The sequence below is a fragment of the Cyanistes caeruleus genome, unplaced genomic scaffold, assembly GCF_971803275.1.
Source record: "Cyanistes caeruleus unplaced genomic scaffold, bCyaCae1.hap1.1 HAP1_SCAFFOLD_105, whole genome shotgun sequence".
NCBI classification, from domain to species: Eukaryota; Metazoa; Chordata; class Aves; order Passeriformes; family Paridae; genus Cyanistes; species Cyanistes caeruleus.
The window spans coordinates 31,530-56,510 of NW_028255906.1; the positions used below are offsets into that span (position 1 = coordinate 31,530).

General features: G+C 45.5%; 1 protein-coding gene across 2 annotated transcripts; it reads right to left on the reverse strand.

Moving 5' to 3' along the window:
• Window positions 1-17,542: 17,542 nt before the first annotated feature.
• LOC147646251 (uncharacterized) lies at window positions 17,543-23,615 on the reverse strand. 2 transcript variants are annotated; one of them, XM_086873703.1, is made up of 7 exons: window positions 22,801-23,615; window positions 22,509-22,664; window positions 22,251-22,352; window positions 21,778-21,880; window positions 21,441-21,497; window positions 20,919-21,150; window positions 17,543-19,656 (listed from the first exon to the last, which is right to left on the reverse strand). In XM_086873703.1, exons 1-6 carry the CDS (start codon window positions 22,903-22,905, stop codon window positions 20,951-20,953), a joined length of 723 nt encoding a protein of 240 aa, XP_086729829.1. In that variant the 5' UTR covers window positions 22,906-23,615; the 3' UTR covers window positions 17,543-19,656; window positions 20,919-20,950. The 2 variants fall into 2 exon arrangements, with proteins under 2 accessions (XP_086729829.1, XP_086729830.1); XM_086873704.1 differs by lacking the exon at window positions 21,441-21,497 and having other exon boundaries at window positions 22,801-23,599.
• Window positions 23,616-24,981: the final 1,366 nt, after the last annotated feature.

Sequence of the window (24,981 nt, forward strand, 5' to 3'; positions counted from 1 at the left end):
TAACTCATCCTTAAAAATGACATCCCAAGACTCATTTGACCCATAACACACCTCAGAGTGATGTGAAATGGGAGGAGTGAACTGCTGACAGATTTTTTCCAGGCAGCTGGCATCAGAGAAATAGAAAGCTATAACAGAAATGGTTTTCTTGTGAAAAACTCCATAGATTAGCAGAAGAAGACTTCTGTTTCTCAACAAAGGGTGATGAAAAGACTCTAACAGGAATTGGGACTGATTTAAACACCAAAGTTCCAAGTTTTTTGTCTCTATGTTGTCATGTGAACAAAGGAATGGTTGGGTAGTGGGGGAGAAAGAGGTTTTCTGGAAGTTATTCTGGTTTTCTTATTCTTGTAGTTCTGTTAAAAAACTTTCTTTATTCCTTTTAAGTCTCCTTTGCTCTTGTTCTAATGTATATCTCACAGCAAGAAATAAGTAAGTTTTCTTGTAATTTTTTAGCTACTGCTTTAAAACCATGACATTTATTTGGTAAATTGGCCGGGAAACGAAATTAGCAAATCTAAACCACAACATTGTGCTGCACCCCAGGGCCAGGCTCTGCCTCTCTTGGCTCTGGCTGCTGCTTCCAAGCTGTCCTCTGTGATTTGGATTTGCAAGCCACCTCTCTGACCAGCTTCCACTTTGCTTGAAAAATTCAGCACCATGGTGGGGGCTGAACAAGTCCCAGAGCTGGGGAGAAGGATTTGAGATGCAATTTGCATCCCAGAGTTGTTAGAGTGGGGAAAATGTCGCATCCCTCCTGTGCCTGGAGCTGCTAATCTTGTTGCAAATATTGAAAACCTCTTTAGCTTCTCTCATTCTACCTAAATTTGATGACTGCTTTGATTTCACACCTCTTCCATGCAGGTTTTTCCTCTGTCCTTGACAAGAATTGTCAGGCCTGAGAAATTTTGTTGAGCCTTGGGACAGCTCCCATCATCTATCCCTGCTCCTAATGCTGCTTTGAATTCTCTTGGGAATGTGAGCATGAGGGAAACTGGGGGGACTTTAGTGAGAGGAAAAGTGAGGCACAGAGGCTGAAGTGCAAATGCAGAGTGTGCAGGGTCAGCACAGTCTGCAGTGTTGTGGGGATTTGGGCCATGCAAACAGATGTTTCTTCTCTGGGAATGGCTGATTCCTTTGGTGTGTCTCCTCCTGAAATTGCTGTGCACCAGGGCTGGTGCTGGAGCTGCAGCAGCACAAAGTTGCCAGGGAGCCGTGTGGGAGCCAGTGGGAATCATTTCTTTGCTGCTTTGGATGAAAAGTTGTGACATGAATCTCAGTGTCAGGGAGGTGCCACGTTCATGCTGCTGCAGTGCCCACACACTGTGTCTGGAGACAGCTCAGGAGAAAAGGAAGAAAGGCCAGGATGAAATCCCATGTGCCACTGAACTCTATCAGAAAGTGCTTGGAGTGAAGTGTGTGAAGTGACTGGGGAGAGCTGGATAGAAGGGACAGCTCTGAGCAGTGTGTGGCACATCACTGACATCCTTGCAGTGATCTTTGCACAGAGATGAAAAAGTATCAGTTTGCATGGCCTGAATCTGTGGGTCTGGAAATTCTGAGTGTTGCACAAGCTGTGCTGAGCTCACCTGGCTCTGAAATATCTGAAATATCATCTCTGCACCTTAGGCAGGAAGAGCATCAGAGTTGTGAAGAGATGAATAAAAATCAGTCATAACCCAGAAGCAAACCTTGGCAATAGACGTGTGGCAGGTGAGGAGACAAAGCTTTCATTCTTGTCCTGGGAGAATGAATTCAGTAATAAAAAATCCTGTCTCTTGGCATTAAAATACTTTAGTTTCAGCTCTGCCCCAGCCCATCAATGTCCCTGTGTGGTTGGGGGTTGTTCTCCCCCTGTAGCTCTCTGCAGGTTGGTGCTAATTCAAGATGTTCTGGCAGGTTCCAATGTTTTGGTGCCCGAGCAGGGAGTGCAGAACAGGGATTACAAGTGCTGACATTTGCTGGGCTAGAAAGTCCAAGGGACAAATTTGTGCCAATTAAGGTCTCCCCTTTAACTAGGAGGAACAATTGATGTTGTGCTTGTAGCAGAGTGTGGTGAGAGAGGGGGTTTCCAAAGGAAATCTTGGTGCATGTGGGCCAGAGGCCCCTGTGCTGAGGCTCCCTCCAGGCTGGCTCCAGCCCCTCAGGGTGCCCAGGAAGCAGGCTGCCCGCAGCCCAGTGCAGCCTCCTTAGCCCTGGGGCTAGCCAGGGAAGAGCCATGGATGAGGCTGAGCCCTGCTCCCATGTGGGATGCCATGGGACAGGGCCCACTGGGATTTGCCCCTCCAGCTACCAAGTGTGTGCAGAGAAACTGCAAGGAGAGGGTGAGCTCTGTCAGTGGGACCCCCTGTGCACAGGGAGCCCACTCCTGGGGTGGCTGTGCCAGCTCCCGCAGGGACATCCAAGCCTTGGTAACAACAACAACAACAAACTATAGAACCTATTTACCTAAGAACATATCTAACAAAACTACATGAAACGTATTTACAGAACACTACAGCAAACCCTAAAACGTCTATCAGAACACAACAACTGTAAAACGTATATACAGCAGGGTGGCATCTGTGTCCGGGATGTGCCTCAGTCCTGGAAGAAAAACAAGTAGCACAGTCAGTGCAGTCAGGCATGGAGGGGTGTTCCATGTGCTGCCAGGCTGGGACACTGGCACAGTGGGACTCTGCTGCCAGAAGTGAGGCTGGCTGGGGCTGGGGGCTGTGGCCCAGGCACTGGAACAGGGCTTGTGTGGCCCAAAGCAAGCCCAGGCCAGGCCAGGGATGGCCAGCAGAATCCAGTGCATGGGCTAGCGTGTCCCTGAGCAGGGAGTGCCCAGCCCAGCCCCAGCCTGGCAGCAGGGGACCCACTCTGCCTGTGGGGAGCACCTGCCTGTTCTGCTGCTGGCATCGCTCTTCATCCCTACACCATGTCCTCCTCCTCGTCTTTTACATCAATATCCATCTCCTCAATATTGTCTTCCACGTCCACCTCCATTTCTTCCTCTGTCACATCCACATCCATCTCGTCCTCTCCCGTCTCCTCTCCATCCACTTCCATTTTCTCTTCAGTATCCATCTGTGTATCCACCTCCATCTCCTCCTCTGTGTCTGTGCCAGCCTGCAGAGGTAGCAAAATCTCCCAGTGGGGTCCTTTTCCCACACTATCCCACAGAGCTCCAGCCCAGCCAGGCAGCTGTGGGGTGTCCACCTCCGTGGAATAGTACCATACCTTCTTTGGAGCAAATGCAGACATCCTGCAGGGATGGAGAGCAAAATGCACTCAACGGGGAGCTTTTGGGACTGCTGGGGGTATGAGGGAGCAGGTGACAACAAGGTGACAGGGTGTCGTGGTTTTAAACCACTAACTAAGAAAATTATTTACTTCTTGCTGTGAGATATGGATTAGAATAAGAGCAAAACAGGCATACAACTTAAAAGGGAAAAAAAAAAAAAAGTTTATTGACAAACCACAATAATAAGAACACCAGAATAAACTTCCAGAAAAACCTTTCCATCTCCTATCCACTCACTATTCTCTTGTTCACATGACAACAGAGACAAAAACTCTGGAACTCTGATGGTTAAAACAGTCCCAATTCTTGCTAGTATGTTCACCAGTCTTTATAGAGAAACAGAAGTTTCTTCCTGTTAATTTATGGAATTTCTCACAAGAAAACTATTTTTGTTATAGTTTTCTATTGCCCTAATGTTAGCTGCTCAGAGCTGCTATTATTAGAGTTCACTCTTCCCATTTTCACATCACTCTGAAGTAAGTATGGGCCATGTGTCTAGAGATAACATTTTTAAGGATAAGTTATTCAAAGGCAAAAAAAAGTCTTCTTCATCTGTTTCTGTGAGCTTCACTAGAAAACAGTTTTCTCATGGCCTCTCAGGGCTTCAAATCTCTCAACAGTTTTCTCATGGCCTCTCAAGGCTTTTAATCTCTTAGTACTTCACTATACTATAATTACTCTTTACTCAAATTTACACTTTGAACACTATTCCTCTCTAGATCCTATATCATGAATTAAAAGAGTTCTTTTCAGGACTTTATTGTCCATCTCCATAGTTTTAACAGAGAGATATTTCAGCTTAATTAAAGCATCTTCTTAATTCTCTACCTTTCCTGAAGCTTCTTTTCCTTCTTGTCACTGGTAGTTTATAAAGTCTCTTTTCATGTTGATCTTTCTTTCTCTCTCTCTCTGGATAAAAAGATTAATCCGCAAGTCTCATCTAGATAATGAAAAAGTTAAAATCTTGCCCAGGCTTTTGTAGATGGTTCGAGGATCTCTGCTGAACAGGAGCTGGAGCCGTCTGTGATGGAAGGTTCCTCATGGCTGCTCTGGAGCGTGTGGTCGCTGTTCCAACCTGCTGCAAGTCCAAGGCTTCCCTCTTCTTTCACTGGGCAGTTTCTAGTGAATGTAGTTACAGCAAAACCTGCAGCCGAGCCAGAGATCGGCTCGGCCCGGCCCGGGCCCGAGGAAAACCTTCCCCAGGCCCCCCCATCTCCCGGCCGGGAGACGGGGCAGGCCCGGCCCCATCCCCGCCCGGCCGCATGGCCTGGGCAGGGACGGGAGGCCTGGAGCTCCGCAACCCTCCACAGCCAGGAAACAAAGAGAACTCAGAGAGCTCTGCTTTTACATTTTAAGGTAGGGTTCACAAGTTGATCTCACTTTTCAATGGCCTAAACTGCTGTCAATTCCCAGCAATGACCGATAATTGGTCAGGAGAAAAGACTCCAAGCACTTCCCAGCAACTCCAACTCCCTTAAAGGTAAAGTAACTCCATGACATTCCACCCCTTCAACTTGTGAACTCTTACCTAAAAAATTATCAATTATATTCAATATACAACTTAACACAATAAATTGACAGAAAAGAAGAAACAGAACATTCACTACTTTCCACCCCTAGACTTTCATTATCACTGTTATATATAAACTTAAGACAATCATGCTTTGCTCTTAATTAACCTTTTATCTCACAGAAACACTATTAATGTAGTGGTCTAGATCTGTTAATTTTGTTTGCCCGCATTCTCCACCAAAAAATGTCGTGGTTTTAAACCACTAACTAAGAAAATTATTTACTTCTTGCTGTGAGATATGGATTAGAATAAGAGCAAAACAGGCATACAACTTAAAAGGGAAAAAAAAAAAAAAGTTTATTGACAAACCACAATAATAAGAACACCAGAATAAACTTCCAGAAAAACCTTTCCATCTCCTATCCACTCACTATTCTCTTGTTCACATGACAACAGAGACAAAAACTCTGGAACTCTGATGGTTAAAACAGTCCCAATTCTTGCTAGTATGTTCACCAGTCTTTATAGAGAAACAGAAGTTTCTTCCTGTTAATTTATGGAATTTCTCACAAGAAAACTATTTTTGTTATAGTTTTCTATTGCCCTAATGTTAGCTGCTCAGAGCTGCTATTATTAGAGTTCACTCTTCCCATTTTCACATCACTCTGAAGTAAGTATGGGCCATGTGTCTAGAGATAACATTTTTAAGGATAAGTTATTCAAAGGCAAAAAAAAGTCTTCTTCATCTGTTTCTGTGAGCTTCACTAGAAAACAGTTTTCTCATGGCCTCTCAGGGCTTCAAATCTCTCAACAGTTTTCTCATGGCCTCTCAAGGCTTTTAATCTCTTAGTACTTCACTATACTATAATTACTCTTTACTCAAATTTACACTTTGAACACTATTCCTCTCTAGATCCTATATCATGAATTAAAAGAGTTCTTTTCAGGACTTTATTGTCCATCTCCATAGTTTTAACAGAGAGATATTTCAGCTTAATTAAAGCATCTTCTTAATTCTCTACCTTTCCTGAAGCTTCTTTTCCTTCTTGTCACTGGTAGTTTATAAAGTCTCTTTTCATGTTGATCTTTCTTTCTCTCTCTCTCTGGATAAAAAGATTAATCCGCAAGTCTCATCTAGATAATGAAAAAGTTAAAATCTTGCCCAGGCTTTTGTAGATGGTTCGAGGATCTCTGCTGAACAGGAGCTGGAGCCGTCTGTGATGGAAGGTTCCTCATGGCTGCTCTGGAGCGTGTGGTCGCTGTTCCAACCTGCTGCAAGTCCAAGGCTTCCCTCTTCTTTCACTAGGCAGTTTCTAGTGAATGTAGTTACAGCAAAACCTGCAGCCGAGCCAGAGATCGGCTCGGCCCGGCCCGGGCCCGAGGAAAACCTTCCCCAGGCCCCCCCATCTCCCGGCCGGGAGACGGGGCAGGCCCGGCCCCATCCCCGCCCGGCCGCATGGCCTGGGCAGGGACGGGAGGCCTGGAGCTCCGCAACCCTCCACAGCCAGGAAACAAAGAGAACTCAGAGAGCTCTGCTTTTACATTTTAAGGTAGGGTTCACAAGTTGATCTCACTTTTCAATGGCCTAAACTGCTGTCAATTCCCAGCAATGACCGATAATTGGTCAGGAGAAAAGACTCCAAGCACTTCCCAGCAACTCCAACTCCCTTAAAGGTAAAGTAACTCCATGACACAGGGGTAGGCCTGGAGCAGGGTGAAGAGCGTGCTGACACAAGGAGCCAAGGGTTGTGTTGTGGCCATTGCTGGATGCTGGAAGTTCTAGCTGGAGCGTGCACTGTGACATCAGTGCCAGGAGCCCAGGCCCAGGCTGAAGTGGACAAGGGAGATGCTAGAATGATGGAATCCCTGGGTGCTTGGGCTTGGAAGGGACCCTAAAGACCATCTTGTTCCAAGCTGAGCAATCTTCCCCCAGAACAGGTTGCTCAGAGCCCTGCTCCCAGCTGGCCTTGGATGTTGCCAAGGATGGAGCATCCCCAGCCTCTGTGCCCAGCCTGGGCCAGTGGCCCAGCAGCCTGAGTGGAAAAGAGCAGCTGCATTAGATCCAACTTCAATCTCACTCCTGCAGTTGAAAGCCTTCTCCTCTCTGTGCCCATCTTTCCTAGAGCTGCAGGGAGGCCTCCCCAGCCCCTTCTCTTTCCAGGCTGAGCATCCCCAGCCCCACATGGACAGCACTCAGATCCGTGGGGGTCGAGGCTAAAGGGTGGCAAACGGCATCAGGAAGTGAGAGATGGAAGCTTTTGGAGACGGAAGGTTTGCCTCTAAATGGAGAAAAGAAATGAAAGTGGAGGGGAAAATGGTGGGACTCTGGCTCTGTTCTAACTGGGGAATATTTTCTTTTCTTCTTTTCTGTCGTGCTGCCCCAAGTTTTGTTGTTTGAAAGGAGGTTTGGCAAAATATCCATTGTCTTCTCCATTAATAAAAAAATCCTACAAAATTCCAGTAAAATCTGGCAAAAATCCCGCAAAATGGCAGAAAAATCCCACGAAATTCCCTAAATTTTGTTTAAATCCCACAAATTGCAGAAAAAAATCCACGAAATTGCAGAAAAAATCCACAAAATTCCAGAAGAATTCCACAAAAATTAATGAAAAATCTCATAATTCTTTAATTTTTCTTTAAATCCCACAACATTCTAGAAAAAATGGACAAAATTCAGCAAAAAACCCCAACAAAATTCCCTGAATCTCCTCAAATTCCCACAACTAAACTCCAAACTCCATCCAACAAAAATCCCTCAAAATTCTTGAAATCTCCTCAAAATCCCACAAAATTTCAGAAAATTCCACAAATTTTCTGAAAACTTTCAAAAAATTCCACAAATAATCCACAAAATTCTACAAAAAGTAACTAAATTCTCTAAATTACCTCAAATTCCCACAAAATTGCAGAAAAGCTCCACAAAATTCCCTAAATCTACTCAAAATCTTACCAAATTCCAGAACTATACCACAAAATCTCCTCCAGTTTTCAAAGGCAGCCAGAAATAACCCTCAAAATTCCAGAAAAAAACCACAAAATTTCAGAAAAATCCCACGGTTTCCCAAATCACTTCAAAATTCCTCAAAATTCCCTAAATTTTCTCAAAATTGCTTAAAATTTAAAAAAAAATCCTACAAAATTCCAGAAAAACTCCTCAAAAATATTTAAATTTTCTCAAAATTCCACAAAATTCCAGAAAAATTCCGCAAAAATCCCACAAAAGTCCACAAAAATCCAGGAAAATATCACAGAATTCCTTAAGTCTCTTCAAAGTCCCGCAAAATTCCACAAAAAATGTTCCAAATTCCACCAAAAATTAACAAAACTCCAGTAAAATCTGATAAAATTCTACAAAAATCTCACAGAATTCAAGAAAAATTCCACAAAATTGCAGTAAACTCTGATAAAATGACACAAAAATCCCAAGAATTCCACAAAAGTCCCGCGTAATTTTACAAAAATCTCACAGAATTCTTCAAAATTTTCATAAAATCTATAAAAATCCATAAAAAATCCCACGAAATACTTTAAATTTTCTCAAAATCCCACTGAATTCCAGAAAAAATCCACAAAATTCCACAAAAATCCCCAAAAAATCCAGAGAAATTCCAGAAACTTCCACAAAAATCCCACAAAATTTCCTACATTTTCTGAAAATCCTATGTGTGGTGGATTGGAATTTAAGAAAACGAAGAAAAGCACCTAAGGAAGTTGAAGCTGCTGGAGGCTGAGAGGAGTTTTTCTCCTGGCCCATAAGAGGCCATTGCTGAGAAGTGCCAGCAGTTTTGACTCTGTCAAAAATCTCCACAAAATCACACAAAATTCCACAAAAATCCCACAAAATCATTTAAATCTCCACAAAATTTTACAAAAAATCTAGAAAATTTCCACAAAATTCTAGAAAAATTCCAAAAATTCCATACATTTCCTCAAAATCCCATAAGATTCCACAAAAATCTTACAAAATTCCCTAAACCTTTTCAAAATCACACAAAATTATTTAAATCACCCCAAAATCCTGCAAAATTCCCGATGGATCCCACAAAATTCCACAAAACTTCTACAAAATTCCATACATCTCCTCAAAATTCCAGAAAATTCCAGAATAATCCCACAAAATTATTTAAATCTCCTCAAAATCCTCTAGAATTCCAGAAAAATTCTACAAAATTACCTAAATCTCATCAAAATCCCACCAAATTCCAGAAAAAATCCACAAAATTCCACCAAAATCCCACAAAATTTCCTACATTTTCCCAAAATCCCACGTCTGATGGGTTGACGTTTCAGAAAACCAAGAGAAGCACCTAAGGAAGTTGAAGCTGCTGGAGGCTGAGAGGAGTTTTTCTCCTGGCCCATAAGAGGCCATTGCTGAGAAGTGCCAGCAGTCTTGACTCTGTCAAAAATCTCTACAAAATTCCACAAAATTCCACAAAAATCCCACAAAATCATTTAAATATCCTCAAAATTTCCACAAAAATCTAGAAAATTTCCACAAAAATCTAGAAAAATTCCCAGAATTCCATACATTTCCTCAATATCCCATAGGATTTCACAAAAATCTTACAAAATTCTCTAAACCTCTTCAAAATCACACAAAATTATTTAAATCTCCCCAAAATCCTGCAAAATTCCAGATGGATCCCACGAAATTCCACAAAACTTCTACAAAATTCCATACATCTCCTAAAAATTCCAGAAAATTCCCGAATAATCCCACAAAATTATTTAAATCTCCTCAAAATCCTCTAGAATTCCAGAAAAATTCTACAAAATTACCTAAATCTCATCAAAATCCCACAAAATTCCAGAAAAAATTCACAAAATTCCCCAAAAATCCCACAAAATTTCCTACATTTTCTCAAAATCCCACGTCTAATGGACTGACATTTCAAAAAACAAACACCTAAGGAAGTTGAAGCTGCTGGAGGCTGAGAGGAGTTTTTCTCCTGGCCCATAAGAGGCCATTGCTGAGAAGTGCCAGCAGTTTTGCCCATTGCAAAGTGCCATCAAGCTGGGAACAGCACTTGAAGCCCTAAGGCCGGCAATTTCTCTTGGCTCTCTTTGCTTTGCGCCTTTTGAAGAGGTAGCAGGGCTCGGCTTCAGCCTCCTTCCCCCCAGGCCAGCCAAGGCCACGGGAGGGGAGCGGGGCTGGCCGCAGCTCTGCGCTTCCCGGGGAGGATGGAGACTGGCAAGTGCCAGGAGCCCCTTCTCAGAGGCTTGGCTGGGCCTTGCACAGCGGGGCTGCCGGGCCAGGCCGCTCCCTGCCTGGCCTGCACTTTGTGCCGCTGCTCAGTTTCACCACAGGCTGCCACTAAAGGCAGGGAAAGATAGCAGCTTGCAGCTTTGTGCTCAGATAATGGCCACACTCCCCACAGCAGCCATGGGGAAAAATCATCTGTGTTCCTGAATGCCAACAATTTCAGCAGATTTTACTGGAATTTTGTGGGATTTTCTGAAATTCTGTGGGATTTTCTGGAATTTTGTGGGATTTGGAGGAGACTTGAAAAGTTTTGGGGGATTTTTCTTAGATTTTGTGGAAATTTGTGGACATTTTGAGGAATTTTGAGAAGAATTAGTGAATTTTGTGGGATTTTTCTGGAATTTTGTAGGAATTGGTAGAGATTTGGTGGAATGTCTGAAATTTGGTAGGGACTTCAGAACATTTAGGGAATAGTGTGGGATTTTTCTTCAATTTTCTGAAATTTCCTTAGATTTTTTGGAAATTGGAGGAGATTTTGTGGGATGTTTCTGGAATTTTGTGGGATTTTTTTTGTAATGCTGTGCAATTTTCTGCTATTTTGTGCGATTTGGAGGAGACGTGAAGAATTTTGATGGATTTTCCGTGAATTTTGTGGAGATTTGTGGGGATTTTGTGGGATGTTTCTGGAATTTGGTAGGGTTTTGAGAAGATTTAGGGAATTTTGTGGGACTATTTCTGAAATCTTGAGGGATTTTGAGGAGATTTGAAGAATTTTGAGGGATTTTTGTTAGAGTTTGTGGAAATTTGTGGGGATTTTGTAGAATGTTTCTGGAATTTGCTAGGGTTTTGAGAAGATTTAGAGAATTTTGTGGAATTTTTCTGGAATTTTGTGGGATATTGAAGAGATTTTGTGGGATTTTGGTGGGATGCTTGTGGGATTTTGAGGTGACGTGAAGAATTTTGATGGATTTTCCTTGAATTTTGTGGAGATTTGTGGAGATTTTGTGGGATGTTTCTGGAATTTTGTGGGACTTCAGAACATTTAGGGAATAGTGTGGGGTTATTCTTTAATTTCCTGGAATTTTCTTAGATTTTTTGGAAATTGGAGGAAATTTTGTGGGATGTTTCTGGAATTTTGTGGGACTTCAGAACATTTAGGGAATAGTGTGGGGTTTTTCTGTAATTTTGTGGAATTTTTATAAAATTTTGTGGGTTATTGGATATATTTTGTGGGATTTTGGTGGGATGTTTTTGGGATGTTAGTGGGATTTTGAGGAGACTTTAAGAGTTTTGATGAACTTTCCTTGAATATTGTGGAGATTTGTGGGGATTTTGTGGGATGTTTCTAAAATTTGGTAGGGTTTTGAAAGATTTAGAAAATTTTGTGTGAATTTTCTGGAATCTTGAGGGATTTTGTGGAGACAAAGAATTTTGTGGGATTTTTTCTTAGATTTTGTGGAATTTTGTGGAGTGCTGGTGGGATGTTTCTCGAATTTTGTGGGATATTTTATTCTAATGTTGTGGAATTTTCTGCTATTTTGTGAGATTTTAAGGAGACTTGAAGAATTCTGTGGGATTTTTCTTAGATTTTGCGGAATTTCTTTTTAATTTTGTGGAATTTGGAGGAGACGGGAAGAATTTTGATTGATTTTTCTTGAATTTTGTGGAAACTGGTGGAGATTTTGTGAGATGTTGCAGGAATTTGGTTGGGTTTTGAGAAGATTGAGGGAATTTTGTGGAATTTTTCTGGAATTTTGTGGAATTTTTCTGGAATTTTGTGGGATACTGAGGAGATTTTGTGGGATTTTGGTGGGATGTTTGTGGGATTTTGAGGAGACGTGAAGATTTTTGATGGATTACCTTGAATTTTCTGGAGATTTGTGGAGATTTTGTGGGATGTTTCTGCAATTTGGTAGGGTTTTGAGAAGATTTAGGGAATTTTGTGGGACTTTTTCTGGAATCTTGAGGCATTTTGAGGAGACTTGAAGCATTTTGTGGGATTTTTCTTAGATTTGGTGGAAATTTGTGGGGATTTTGTGGGATGTTTCTGGAATTTGGTAGGGACTTCAGAACATCTAGAGAATAGTGTGGGATTTTTCTTCAATTTTGTAGGATTTTCTTAGATTTTTTGGAAATTGGAGGAGATTTTGTGGAAAGTTTCTGCAATTTTCAGGGATTTTGGAGAGACATGAAGAATTTTGAGGTATTTTCTTAGATTTTGTGGAAATTTGTGGAGATTGGGTGGGATGGTTCTGGAATTTGGTTGGGTTTTGAGAAGATTTCGAGAGTTTTGTGGGATGTTTCTGGAATTCTGTGGGGCTTTTCCAAAATTTTGTAGGATTTTGAGGAGACTTGAAGAATTTGAGGGATTTTTCTTGAATTTTGTGGAAATTGGTGGAGATTTTGTGAGATGTTGCAGGAATTTTGTGGGATTTTTTTTGTAATGTTGTGGAATTTTCTGCTATTTTGTGGGATTTTGAGGAGACTTGAAAAAATTTGAGGGATTTTTCTCCGATTTTGTGGAAATTTGTGGGGATTTTGTGGGATGTTTCTGGAATTTGGTAGGGTTTTGAGAAGATTTAGGGAATTTTGTGGGACTTTTTCTGGAATCTTGAGGGATTTTGAGGAGACATGAAGAATTTTGAGGTATTTTCTTAGATTTTGTGGAAATTTGTGGAGATTGGGTGGGATGTTTCTGGAATTTGATTGGGTTTTGCGATGATTTAGGTAGTTTTGAGGGATGTTTCTAGAATTCTGTGGGACTTTTCCAAAATTTTGTGGGATTTTGAGGAGACTTGAAGAATTTTGAGGGATTTTTCTTGGATTTTGTGGGCATTTGTGGAGATTTTGTGGGATGTTTCAAGAATTTTTGGCATATTGAGGAGATTTATGGAAGTTTGTGGGATTTTTCTTGAATTTTGTGGACTTTTGAGGACATTTTGTGGATGTTGCTGGAATTTGGTAGAATTTTGAGAAGATTTAGTGTATTTTGTGGGATGTTTCTGGAATTTATTTGGGATCTTTAACAGATTTTGAGGGATTTTGAAAAGAGATGAAGAATTTTGAGGGATTTTTCTTAGATTTTGTGGACAGTTGTGGAGATTTGGTGGGATGTTTCCGGATTTTTGTAGGGTTTTGAGAAAATTGAGAGGATTTTGTGAATTTTTTCTGGAATATTCTAAGGATTTTCAAGAATTTTGTGTGATTTTGAAGAGCTGTGGGAATTTTGTGTGATTGTTCTTCAATTTTATGGGCATCTGTGGAGATTTTATGGGATGTTGCTGGAATTTGGTAGGGGTTTGGGAAAATGTAGGGAATTCTGTGAGATTTTCCTGGAATTTTGTGGGGCTTTTCAAGAATTTTGTGAGATTTTGAGGAGACTTGAAGAATTTTGAAGCATTTTTCTTAGATTTGGTGGGAGTTGGTTTAGATTTTGTGGAATGTTTCTGGAGTTTGGTATGGTTCTGGGAAGATTTAGGGAATTTTGTAGGATTTTTCTTGAATTTTTTTGACATTTGTGGAGATTTTCTGGGTTGTTTCTGGAAATTTTTTGGATAATGAGATGCTTTAGAGAATTTTGTAGGATTTTTTCTGGAATATTCTAAAGCTTTTCAAGAATTTCTTGGTATTTTGAGCAGCTGTGGGAATTTTGTAGGATTTTTCAAAAATATTGGCATTTCTGTAGATTTTGTGGGATGTTTTTGGAATTTGTTAGGCTATTGGGAAAATTTAGGGAATTTTGTAGGATTTTTCTGAAATTTTGTGGATTTTTGTGTAGGTTTTGTGGAATGTCTCTGGAATTTGGAAGGGTTTGGAAAAGATTTAGGTAATTTTTTGGGATTCTTCGGGAATTTTGTGGGATGTTTCAAGAATTTTGTGGGATTTTTCTGGAATTTTGTGGAAAATTGTGGAGATTTTGTGAGATGTTTCATGAATTTTGTGGGATAAAGAAAATATTTAGGGAATTTTACGGCATTTTTCTTGATTTTTTTTTACATTTGAGGACATTTTGGTGGATGTTGCTGGAATTTGGTAGACTTTTGAGAAGATTTAGGGAATTTTGTGGGATATTTGTGGGATTTTGTGGGATTTTGAGGGATTTTTCTGGCATTTTGTGGCATTTGTGGAGATTTTGTGGGACGTTTCTGGAATTTGGTAGGGTTTTGTGATAGATTGGCATTGAAGAAAACAAAGAGAAACACCTAAGGAAGTTCAAACTGCTGGCGGCTGATGGGAGTTTGTCTCCTCGCCAACAGCTGGCCATTTCTAAGAATTGACAGCAGTTTTAAGCACTGCAAAGTGAGATCAAGCTGTGAACAGCAGCTTAAGCCCTAAGGCTGGGAATTTCTTTGTCTCTTGGTTTGCTGGCTGTGAAAGGTAACTGAGCTCCAGCTGGCTTCCCGTCCCCGGCCCAGCCCATGCGGCCCGGGCAGGGGCTGGGCTGGGCCTGCCGCGGCTCCCGGCCGGGAGATGGGGCCTGCGGGGCTTGCCCCGGGCTCTGGCCGGGCCAGGCCGCTCCCTGGCTCGGCTGCACTTTTTGCTGCGACTGAATTCACCACAGACTGCCCAGGAAAGAAAGAAAAAGCTCTTGAGCTGCGGCGGGCTGAGACAGTGACCACACTCTCCAGAGCAGCCATGAAGAATCTTCCAGCGCACACAGCTCCAGCCGCTGCTCCGGCAGAGATCACAGAACCATCTACAAAGCCTGGGCAAGATTTTAACCTTTTCATTACCCAGATGAGACTTGCAGATTAATCCTTTTACCCAGAGAGAGAAAAAGAGAGGAATCAACATGTAAAGAGACTTTATAAACTATCAGAGACGGTAAAGGAAAGAATTAAGCTTCAGAAGAGGTGGAGAATAAGGAGATGCTTTAATTAAGCTGAAATATTTTTCTGTTAAAGCTATGGAGATGGACAATAATGTTCTGAAAAAACTCCTTTAATTCATGACAGAGTATATTGGGAGGAATGGAGTGTTCAAAGTGTGGATTTTCAGCAAGAGGTGGAGTAATTGTGATACAGTGAGGTGCTGGAACAGAGCAGGGAGAAGTAATACTTGAAGATTTGCAGCCTTGAGAGGCAAAGAGAAAACTTCTGTTTCCAGGGAAGCTCACAGAGACAGATGAAGAGAATTTTTGCCTTTGAATAACTCATCCTTAAAAATGACACCCCTAGACTCATTGACCCATACACACCTCAGAGTGATGTGAAATGGGAGGAGTGAACTGCTGACAGGATTTCTGGGCAGCTGGCATCAGGAAAATAGAAAACTGTAACAGAAATGGTTTTCTTGTGAAAAACTCCACAAATTAGCAGAAGAAGACTTCTGTTCCTCTACAAAGACTGATGAAAAGAGTCTAGCAGGAATTAGGACATTTTAAACACCAAAGTTCCAAGGTTTTTTGTCTCTATGTTGCCATGTGAACAAGGGAATGGTTCGGTAGTGGGGGAGAAAGAGGTTTTCTGGAGGTTTATTCTGGTGTTCTTGTAGTTTGTTAATAAAATTTCTTTATTCCTTTTAAGTTTTAAGCCTGTTTTTCTCCTGCTCTAATCCATATCTCACAGCAAAAAATAAGTGAGTTTTCTAGTAATTTTTTAGTTACTGCCTCAAAACCACGACATTTATTGGGTGCATTAGCCGGAAAAATGAAATTAGCAAATCTAAACCAATACAAAAGAAACTCCTCAAAATTCCAGGAAAATGCCAAAAAATTCCTTAAATCTTCTCAAAACATTACCAAATTCCAGAGACATCTCACAAAATGACCACAAATATCCACAAAATTCAAGAAAAATCCCACAAAATTCTTGAAAAGCACCACAAAATTCCTTAAATCTTCTCAAAACCCTACCAAATTCCAGAAACATCTCAAAAAATCTCCACTGATTTCCCCAAAATCTAAGCAAAATTCCTCAAAATTTCCACAAATTTTCACTAAATTTTAGAGAAATTCTACCATATTCCAGAAAAATCCCAGAAAATGTTCACAAAATACAGGAAAAACCACACAAAATTCCCTAAATCATCCCAAAACCCAACCAAATACCTGAAACATCCCACAAAATCTCCACAAATTTCCAGAAAATCTAAGAAAAGTCCCTCAAAATACTTCAGGTCTCCTACAAGTCCCACAAAATTCTGGAAAAGCTCCACAAAATTCCAGAAAAATTCCACAAAATTCCCTTAATCTTCTCAAAACCTTACCAAATTCAAGAAATATCTCACAAAATTGCCACAAATGTCCAGCAAATTCAAGAAAAATCCCACAAAATTCCCTAAATCTTCTCAAAATCCAACCAAATTCCTGAAACTTCTCACAAAATCTCCACTAATTTCCACAAAATCTAAGAAAAATTCCTCAAAACTCTTCAAGTCTCCAAATCCCACACATTCCCACAAAATTCCTGAAACATCCCGCAAAATCTTCACAATTTTCCACAAAACTCCAGAAAACCCTCACAAAATTCTGGAAAAGCCCTTCAGAATTACCGAAAAATACCACAGAATTCCTAAAAACTTCTCTAAACCCAACCAGATTCCTTCAATGTCTCACAAAATCTTCACAGATTCCCACAAAATCTTAGAAAAATCCCTCAGAATTCTTCAAATCTCCTCCAAATCCCACAAAATTCTAGAGAAATCCTCAAAATTCCAGGAAATTCCATAAAATTCCTTAAATCTTCTCAAAACCCAACCAAATTCCTGCAACATCCCACAAAATGTCCACAAGCGTCCACAAAATTCAAGACAAATCCCACAGATTCCCCTAAATCTTTACAATATTCCATATAATTGCAGAAACAACCCACAAAATTCCTTAAACTTTCCAAGACCGAACCAAATTTCTGCAGTATCTCAGAAAATCTCCACAGATTTCCACAAAATTCAAGAAAAATCCCACAAAATTCTTGAAAGCCCATTGAAATTCGAGAAAAATATCACAAAATTCCCTAAATCTTCTCAAAACTCATCTAAATTCCTGCAACATCTCAAAAAAACTCGATCCATTTCCACAAAATCTAAGAAAAACTCCTCAAAATTCCTCAGGCCTCCTCCAAATCTCACAAAATTCCAGAGAAATCTTCAAAATTCCAGAAAATACCTCGCAAAATTCCCTAAATTTTCTCAAAACCTACACAATTACAGCAACATCCCTCAAAATCTCCTCAAATGTCCACAAAATTCACGAAAAGTCCCACAAATTTCCCTAAATCAACTCAATATCCCACAAAATTCCAGAACCATCTCACAAAATCTCCTCAATACCCCATAAAATTCTAGAGAAATTCCACAAAATTCCAGAAAAATGACACAAAATTCCTTAAATCTTCTCAAAACATTACAAAATTCCAGCGACATCTCACAAAATGTCTACAAATGTCCACAACGTTCAAGAAAAATCCCAGATTTCCCTGAATCTCATCAATATCCCACAAAATTCTACAAAAAAAATCCACAAAATTCCAGAAATGTCCCACACAATTCCAGTAAAATCTGATGAAATTGTTAGAGATCTGGAACACACATCATCACAGAATGATTCTATGCAGGTGCTTTATTGAAGAACTCTGGGTGTCAGGGGTACACAGACCCAAATCTGACCCGATTTGTTTTTGAGTTGAACATGTTTTATACTCTATCGTTATACAACTTAGATATTAATTATTAAACTTACATTGATCTATTGTATGCATTGTTTTTACCCAAGCATGGATTTCTCGTTATCCCACCCCAGCCCCCTAACATTGTTCCTCATGTTCTTTAAACAATAATTATATCTAATCACATCTAACAATTCTATCATTTATCATATTTTGATTACACAGGTACGGTTTCACATAATCTTTAGCAAGCCTAACTTTCTTCCTGAGTTCCCGAATTTCCTAAGATTTTAAAATGTTTTACAATCACCTCCAGACACAAATAGTCCTGCCTGGACAGTCACAGAGCTACATCTATTTTTAGTTTTAATTTTTTAGATTTTTCCAGAGCCTGCTGGCTGTGTTCAAGGTTTTCTCCCTATTTCCTCCCTAGTGCACATTCTCCAGAAACTCTGCTTTTACATCCTTTTGCATTGATTAAAGTTACCTGCAATGACCAGTCAATCCAAACCCTGGGAAAACTTGAACTTCAATGTGTACCCACGCAAAATATCTGCCTCCCACATCTGAAGCCATGAGCTGCCAAGTACTGTCCCCACTGTCATACCCTGTCCCCTGGAGCTCTGCTGATGCCATTTCAAAGGGGTTGCCAATGAAAACAAGTTTGAATATTTTTGTAGGTTCCACATTAGTATTAAAATCCTTGACTAGAAAAATCACAAGTCAAGATTTCTAGGATTCTTCCATATTGTCATTGTCACCCTGGATTTTAGAGTGTCTGAACAGTCAGACAAGGTTTTAGTTTTAGACTCTACAGACAAAGTCCCTGCTGTTTGGCGATCCCATTCCATCAGCATATAGTCCTGATGATTCCTTTAGGCATGTCGCTCCGATTGGGAACGGCTTTAAGGAACGACCATGGACTCTCAAGGGAGACACGACAGGAGAATTCCCAGTTTATTGCTTCAGCTCTGTCTCTAGACATATACGTGGAAAAGTACAGAAAGGAAACTCTTATTGGTTAACAAAGTACTACGTCACTATCATTGGTCAGGGGCACTCTGCCCCCCTTGACTCTCTCTTGCAAGGAGAAACAGCAGGTTGCAAAACAACACCTGCAAGGCTGTTTAGTATCTCTGAGAATTGTTTTAATTCCTTCTCATATTTTTCCCAGGCTATTTTCTCAGGCAGCCCGAGGAGCCAGGCGGCCTGTAATTTGTACAGGCACTGTGGCTCAGATTTAGCATCCATAAGGCAGGAGCAGCAAAGGCAAGAATGAGCCAAACAAGCTGTTCCTGTGTTCTCATGTCCTGCACAGCAGTAACTGGGAGATCAAGAATGGATGCAGGAGACAATGGGTGCACAGGGAGCCACCAAGACTTTGGGATGCTGAAATGGACCAGCCTGGTGCCTGTGCCCGGGCTGCACCGCGCTGAGCTCCAACTGGACAATCTAACAATGGTTGAATGGACACACCATGGGCCACTGGAGACTCCTACTCCTAGTTCTGTGAGCTACACTATTCACCTGTCATTCACCAGATGATTTTTTCATCTCTGCTTGAAATCTAGGAGAGGAAAAGGTCAACATGGAGAAGTGTTCTCCCAATTCTAGTGACACCTGTGCCTGCACACCACCTGTGCCCATGGCAGGGTGGTTGGAGACTGCATGATGTTGATGATACTTTGCAACACCAAGTGCTCAGGGTTTCTGGGATTGCCCAAGTGGAGAGCAAAACTGAGCCGTGTAAGTCCCTGCTTTTTTTCAGTGCATCCTGCTTCTTCCTTTGCTTCCAAGCAAGTGCAGGATTTGGTTTCATGTGTCTTTAAGGTGCCTGGACAGAAGAGAGGGAGGGCAGCTGCAGCACAGGGCTCCTGCCCCATCAGACTCTCTCTCTCTCTCTCTCTCTCTCTCTCTCTCACTCAGGATGGTGCCAGTGCCGCTGCCTTGGGACACCTGAGTGTGGAAGGCGAGCTCGCCCTCAAGCACGGCCATCCAAGTCAGTCACAGGCACAGGCTACAGCTGAAGCTGGTAAGCGTTGCTGTGAGGCTGCAAGTGAAGAGAAAGCCATTGTGGCCAACTCTGCTGAAGCCTTTTGCCAAAGCAAAGGCAATTGTGCCCACAGCCTCCCCCTGTTTGGCACCCGGCTGCTGCGGACGCCTCAGTGCGCAGGTGCCGACGTTGGGGCTGCTGCTGTTCCTGGGCACACTCTGCTGCTGTTTCTGTGGGCTCCAGAGCCGCTTGGGCAGCAGCCACTGGGCAGCCCTGCTGGAGGAGACATCGCCACCCTCCCCATGGTGGCAGCAGCTCTGTGGGCCCCGAGATCTGTGTCAGGGGGGCCTCAGTCACAGCAGTGTGGCCTGGGCAGCCGCGAGGGCCGGGGCTGGCCACCAGCCCTGCCTCTGCCCACTGCCCCTTCCTGGAGGCACCCAGTGGCCGTGGCCTGGCAGCACCCCCTGCCTTCCATGTCCCCAGCCGGCCCAGCCTGGGCACCTCGGGCTGTCCCCACCCTCCCGCTGGGGTGGTGTCCCAGCCTCCAGGCCTTCTGCTGCAGGCCTGGGGGACATTTTGGGGCAGCACCGGAGCAGCCGGGTGTCAGGGACCAAGCGGCTGCCCAGGGGCTGCTTATGGCCTCTGACACCCAATTCCTCAGGGCTTCCCACCACCCCGGCTCCTCCAGGGCCTTCTGTCCCCTTGGAACCTCCTGCCACCCACTCCCTCACACATGCCCCTCGTGCCTTCCCACTGCCTTGTCCCGTCTGGGCCTCCGCAGCCCCTCATCCCTTCATGGCCTCCCAGCACCCCATGCCCTCAGGGGCTCCCCCAGCCTGGCCCGGCAGCAGCGCCGCAGCCCCACAGGAGCTCCAGCAGCTCCTCAGCCATCACTGCAGCAACACACGGGCAGCAGGACACAGATGGCGCTTCCTGCCTGCCACAGGGCTTGTGGCTTCAGCACAACCACCAAAGGCCAAGGGGCTTCTGGCCATTTCCCCTGCGCCACTGCACGCCCCGGCAGGTTGCTGAACACAAGAACCCTTTTCCCTCTCTTCCCCTATGCCCCGCACACCCTGGGCAGCAAAAGAAAGGTCTCGGGACTCCTGTGGTTTATAACATATTCTATATTATTTACATACTAGATGGAAACAAAACGAAGAAAAGAACAATCTCTATGAAACAAAAATTAAAGATGGCCCATGTGGCCCCAGAAGACAGAGCCTCTCAGCCCTAACATTATCTATATTATTTACATACTAAAAAGAAGAGAAAAAAGGAAAAGAACAACCGTTATGAAATAAAAAATCCTGTCTTGCCTGTGTCGCCCCTGAAGACAAAATGTCTCAGGTCAGCTTTGAGTACACCTCCAGCAGTGCAGCCAGCCCAAGCCCGACAGACGAGGCCGTGTCCTCCATGCCCTGAGGATTTGGTCTTGCATCCTCTGGAGAATGGAGTAACGGGCACTCTGGATGGCCCGGAGGACATACAGCGTTTCAAGTGCCATGTCTGACACGGCACCGCTTCTGTCCTCCGTCAGGCGTTCGAGGGCTGCAAGAGAGACGAACAGAGCCACGGTCACACCCCAGAGCTGCAGGGGCCCAGCGAGAGCCCCCTGCCAGGGCCATGCCAGCCGGCTCTTGCCTTGGCCAGGAGGGAGCAGGGACCAAGGGGGTCAGCCCGAAGCTGCTGGCCACAAATGCCCCACGTGGCCCTGAAATCTCACTGTGCTCTGCCCATACCGCCCCTCACCGGGACAGGGAGCAGAGTCCTCCACAGCCAGGCCAGGGCTTGCAGCTGCCCCCGACAGCCACCGCTGTCAGCCCGCTGTCCTGGCTCACCTCTGCACAACACCTGGAGCTCTGCCTGCTGCCCCCTCAGCTGCTCCCCGGCCATCCCTGAGAACACAGAGCCTGTCAGGGTCCCAGCGGCACAGCTCCCTGCCAGCGGCGCTGCCAGCCCTGTGGCCACACGGCCTCCTGCCCCGGCAGGGCTCAGCCCGGGCCCTTGCCGCATCCTGACTTAGCCCAAGGGCACGGCTGCCAGAGGCCGGCAGCAGCAGCCCCGAGGGCAGACGGGGCTCCCGGCCGCCGGGCCCGGGTGCCGCTGCCGGCGCAGCAGCCGGGGCTGGGGCCGAGCTGCGGAGGGGCGGGGAGGGAGCCCGGGCTCGGGACTCACCGATGACCCTGATGGCCGCCGCTCTCAGGGTCTCCTGTGGGTCCTGCAGGTACTGCAGGGCCCGGCGCAGGTGCTCGGCCAAGGGGATCGTGTTGTCTGCCAGCTGGAGAGAGCGGCAGGAGGGAAGGGTTGGCGCGGGCTCTGCCCCTCGGCCGGGCGCTGCAGCCTGCGGCCAGCCCCGGCCTCCCGTGCCCGGCCAGCCCTGAGGCCCGGCCAGCAGCCGCTGGCGCCGGGCTCTGGAGGGGGCAGAGGGCCGGCTGCTGTCCGAGGAGCCGCGGTGCCGGCCCGGCCCGCAGCCCCGCTGGGCCGGGGCTCCATCGGCACCCGGCTCGGGGCCACAGGGGGCTGGAGAAGAAGCCGTGCGGCCCCCGGCTGCAGCAGGGGACACGGGCACAGCTGCCAGCCCCACACACTGAGCACCGGGGCCAGGGGGCTTCTCTAGCCTGAGGCTGGCACTTCCAGGCAGTCCTTACCACGAGCCTGGCAAACTTCCACAGTTTCTCCTTCCTGACAGCTTTTTCCAGGTCTGGCCTCTTCAGGAAGTCAGCCGCGCGAAGGAGTGTTGTCCGAGAGGCCTGGGGAGCAGCAGAGCTGCAAATGGCCCCACAAGGCAGGGCACAGGAGTGTCCCAGTGCCAAGGGCTGGAGGAGGCTGCAGCCTGCAAGCCTGCGTCAGGGCAGGAGGCAGCTGAGCCCCCTGCCAAGGCGCAGCAGCAGCCCAGGAGTCCTCACCTCTGCCACATGCCGATTCTCATCTTGGCAGTGGAAAAAGAGTGGGAGCAGGCTCTGGTACACTCGTTCCTTCAGGGGCTTTCTTCCTTCTTCTTCTGCCGAAGACATCACTCTTCGAAGGAGAAACATGGAGAGCAGCTGCACCTGGCTATCGGGCTGTATGAAAGAATGGAAGGAAAAATGACCTCTTCATTGGCTTCTTGTGGCCCACATTGGCGCAGGCCTGCAAATGCACAGGACACAAAGTGTCCGGGCAGCAGGCAGTGGCCGTGGCTGGGGCACAGAACCTTACATTGTCCAGGAGTTTCAGGAGCGGCTCAGCCAGCTGCAGGGCCCTGCGCCAGGATATTGGGGTGTCTTCATCCATGAAAATATAGCTCAGGAGAGCAATGCTCATCCTGGCCACGTCACTGTCAAAGTGACACCGCGGCCCAGCAGCGAGTCGATCCTGTAGTGCTGCTGCAGGGCCTGCTGCGCCTTCCCTGGGGAAGAGACGCTTCCGTCAGCGCTCGGCCCGGGGCCAGGAACGGCCCCCGAGCGCTCCCCGACCTCCCCGGGCTGGGCATTCGCAGGCGTTCCCTCATTGGAACGCGACAGTGGCGGAGCTCAGGCCCGGGAAGCCGCAGCGGAGGCGGCGACAGCGGCCGCGCCGTCTGTGTCCTCCGCGGGCCCCAGGAGGAGCCGGGGCCGGGGCCCGAACCAGAACCGGAACCGGAGCCTGCATCGGGGATGGGGCCGAGGGCAGGGCAGGCGGAGCCAAAGGGTGGCAATGCCGCCCCAGCCCCAGGCACTGATGCCCGCCCAGCACAGCCAGAGCCAGGCAAAGAGGAGACCTCCGCGGGACGGGCAGGGATGGGGACGAGGACGGGGACGGGGCAGCCCCACCTGGGGCCAGGGGCGGGCTGGGGGCATGGCCCAGCCGGGCACAGGGAGAGGGAAGCTTGGACAGGAGGGGGCACCAGGAAAGGGAGACCGGGAGAGGATGCGGGACTGCGGGAGAGGGAGAGGAGAGACAGAAAATTGCTAAATTCTCTTCTTGCAGCTGCTGCCGCTGCTGCCGCTGCTGCCGCTGCAACTGAAGCACCGGGGCCGTTTGTCCCCGTGTCCGTTTGTCCGTTGCCTGCTCGGCCCCGCGCTGAGCCCCACGCTCCCCGGGCAGCCCCTGAGCCTGGCCAAACACGGGAACTTTGCCCTGGTGAGCCAAGAGCCAGAGTCTGGACTCCTGCACAGTGACACAGCAATGCCCTTGGCTGCTGCTGTACCTTGTCCCTGCTGAGCGTCAAACACTGTCTGAGCACATTCCCTGAATGCAGAATTTGTACCTGAGCCAAGCACTGCACTTGTGTCTCCAGCATTGCTTTCCAAGTGTACTAGTTTGAAATCAAACCAGTGAGAGATCGCAAGTCAGAATTATAATTTAATAGGAAAATGATAAAAAGAATAAATGCAATAATATCAAAAACACTGACAGAGTCAGAATACAGCCTGGAACCCTGTTAGGGTGATGGTAGTCGTCCAGATGAGGTGGTCTTGTTGAAGCGTGATCCTCTGGAAGAAAGGGGGTCTGGTCTTCAGCTGAAAGTCCAGCAGTAGCTCCTGTCCTCTGGAAGTCCCGTAGGTAAGGGCTGCTGTGGTGTTCGAATTCTCAGCTTATATCCAGTGTGGAATGCTTGGCTCCTCCCTCGGGGAGGAGCATCTCACAATGGGATGGTGAGTCATGAGATAAGGCCTTGATGAGCCATTAACAGAAAACAGTCCAGGAGGAAGTTATCTCTGAGTCATGCAGCAAGGCAGTGGTGGGCCCATTAACAGGGGACAATACAGGGGGAAGTTATCTATGAGTCATGGGGCAGGGCATTAATGGGCCCATTAACAGAAGGTAGCCCGGGGGGGGGGGGGGAGGCAGGGAGCACTGCCTCACCTGGTTTCAACAGTACATGAGGATGGTGATAGAATATACTGCAACCCAGGACATAATCCACCCCTTATTCTATTACCATCTACATAATTCCAAATCAGTACCTTCCTTAAACTCCACACACACACACACACACACATATATATATATATATACAATGGAACCTTACACACAGTTCTCACTTAAAATGAGGTCTCCTTGTGGCACACATCGGGTTTCCCCATCTTTCCGCATTACCCACCAAGTGCAACCAGGTCCTTGAGCGAAGACAATCCCACGGATAGGTTTGCTCTTGCCTGAGGTGGGATTAATCCAAACAGTCTTTCCTAACATACCTCTCATGTGTACCACAGGGACTTTATCTCCATCCACCGTGTGCAAGGGTTCAGACTGGGCAGGACCAGCTCGATTGATGGATCCTCTGGTGTTAACCATCCAGGTGGCCTTTGCTAAGTTCACTTCCCAATTTTTGAAGGTTCCTCCACCAAGTGCTTTTAGGGTAGTCTTGAGTAGTCCATTGCACCGTTCAACTTTCCCAGCAGCTGGTGCATGATA

What these genes read in the sequence shown, in the direction of transcription:
- LOC147646251 (XM_086873703.1), bottom strand. Translation starts at nt 22,905, where the DNA reads ATGAGCATTGCTCTCCTGAGCTATATTTTCATGGATGAAGACACCCCA. An exon ending in GGAAGTTTGCCAGGCTCGTG is followed by an intron (nt 21,881 to 22,250) that starts GTAAGGACTGCC and finishes CGCTCTCTCCAG; the next exon opens with CTGGCAGACAACACGATCCC. An exon ending in GGCGGCCATCAGGGTCATCG is followed by an intron (nt 21,498 to 21,777) that starts GTGAGTCCCGAG and finishes CTGTGTTCTCAG; the next exon opens with GGATGGCCGGGGAGCAGCTG.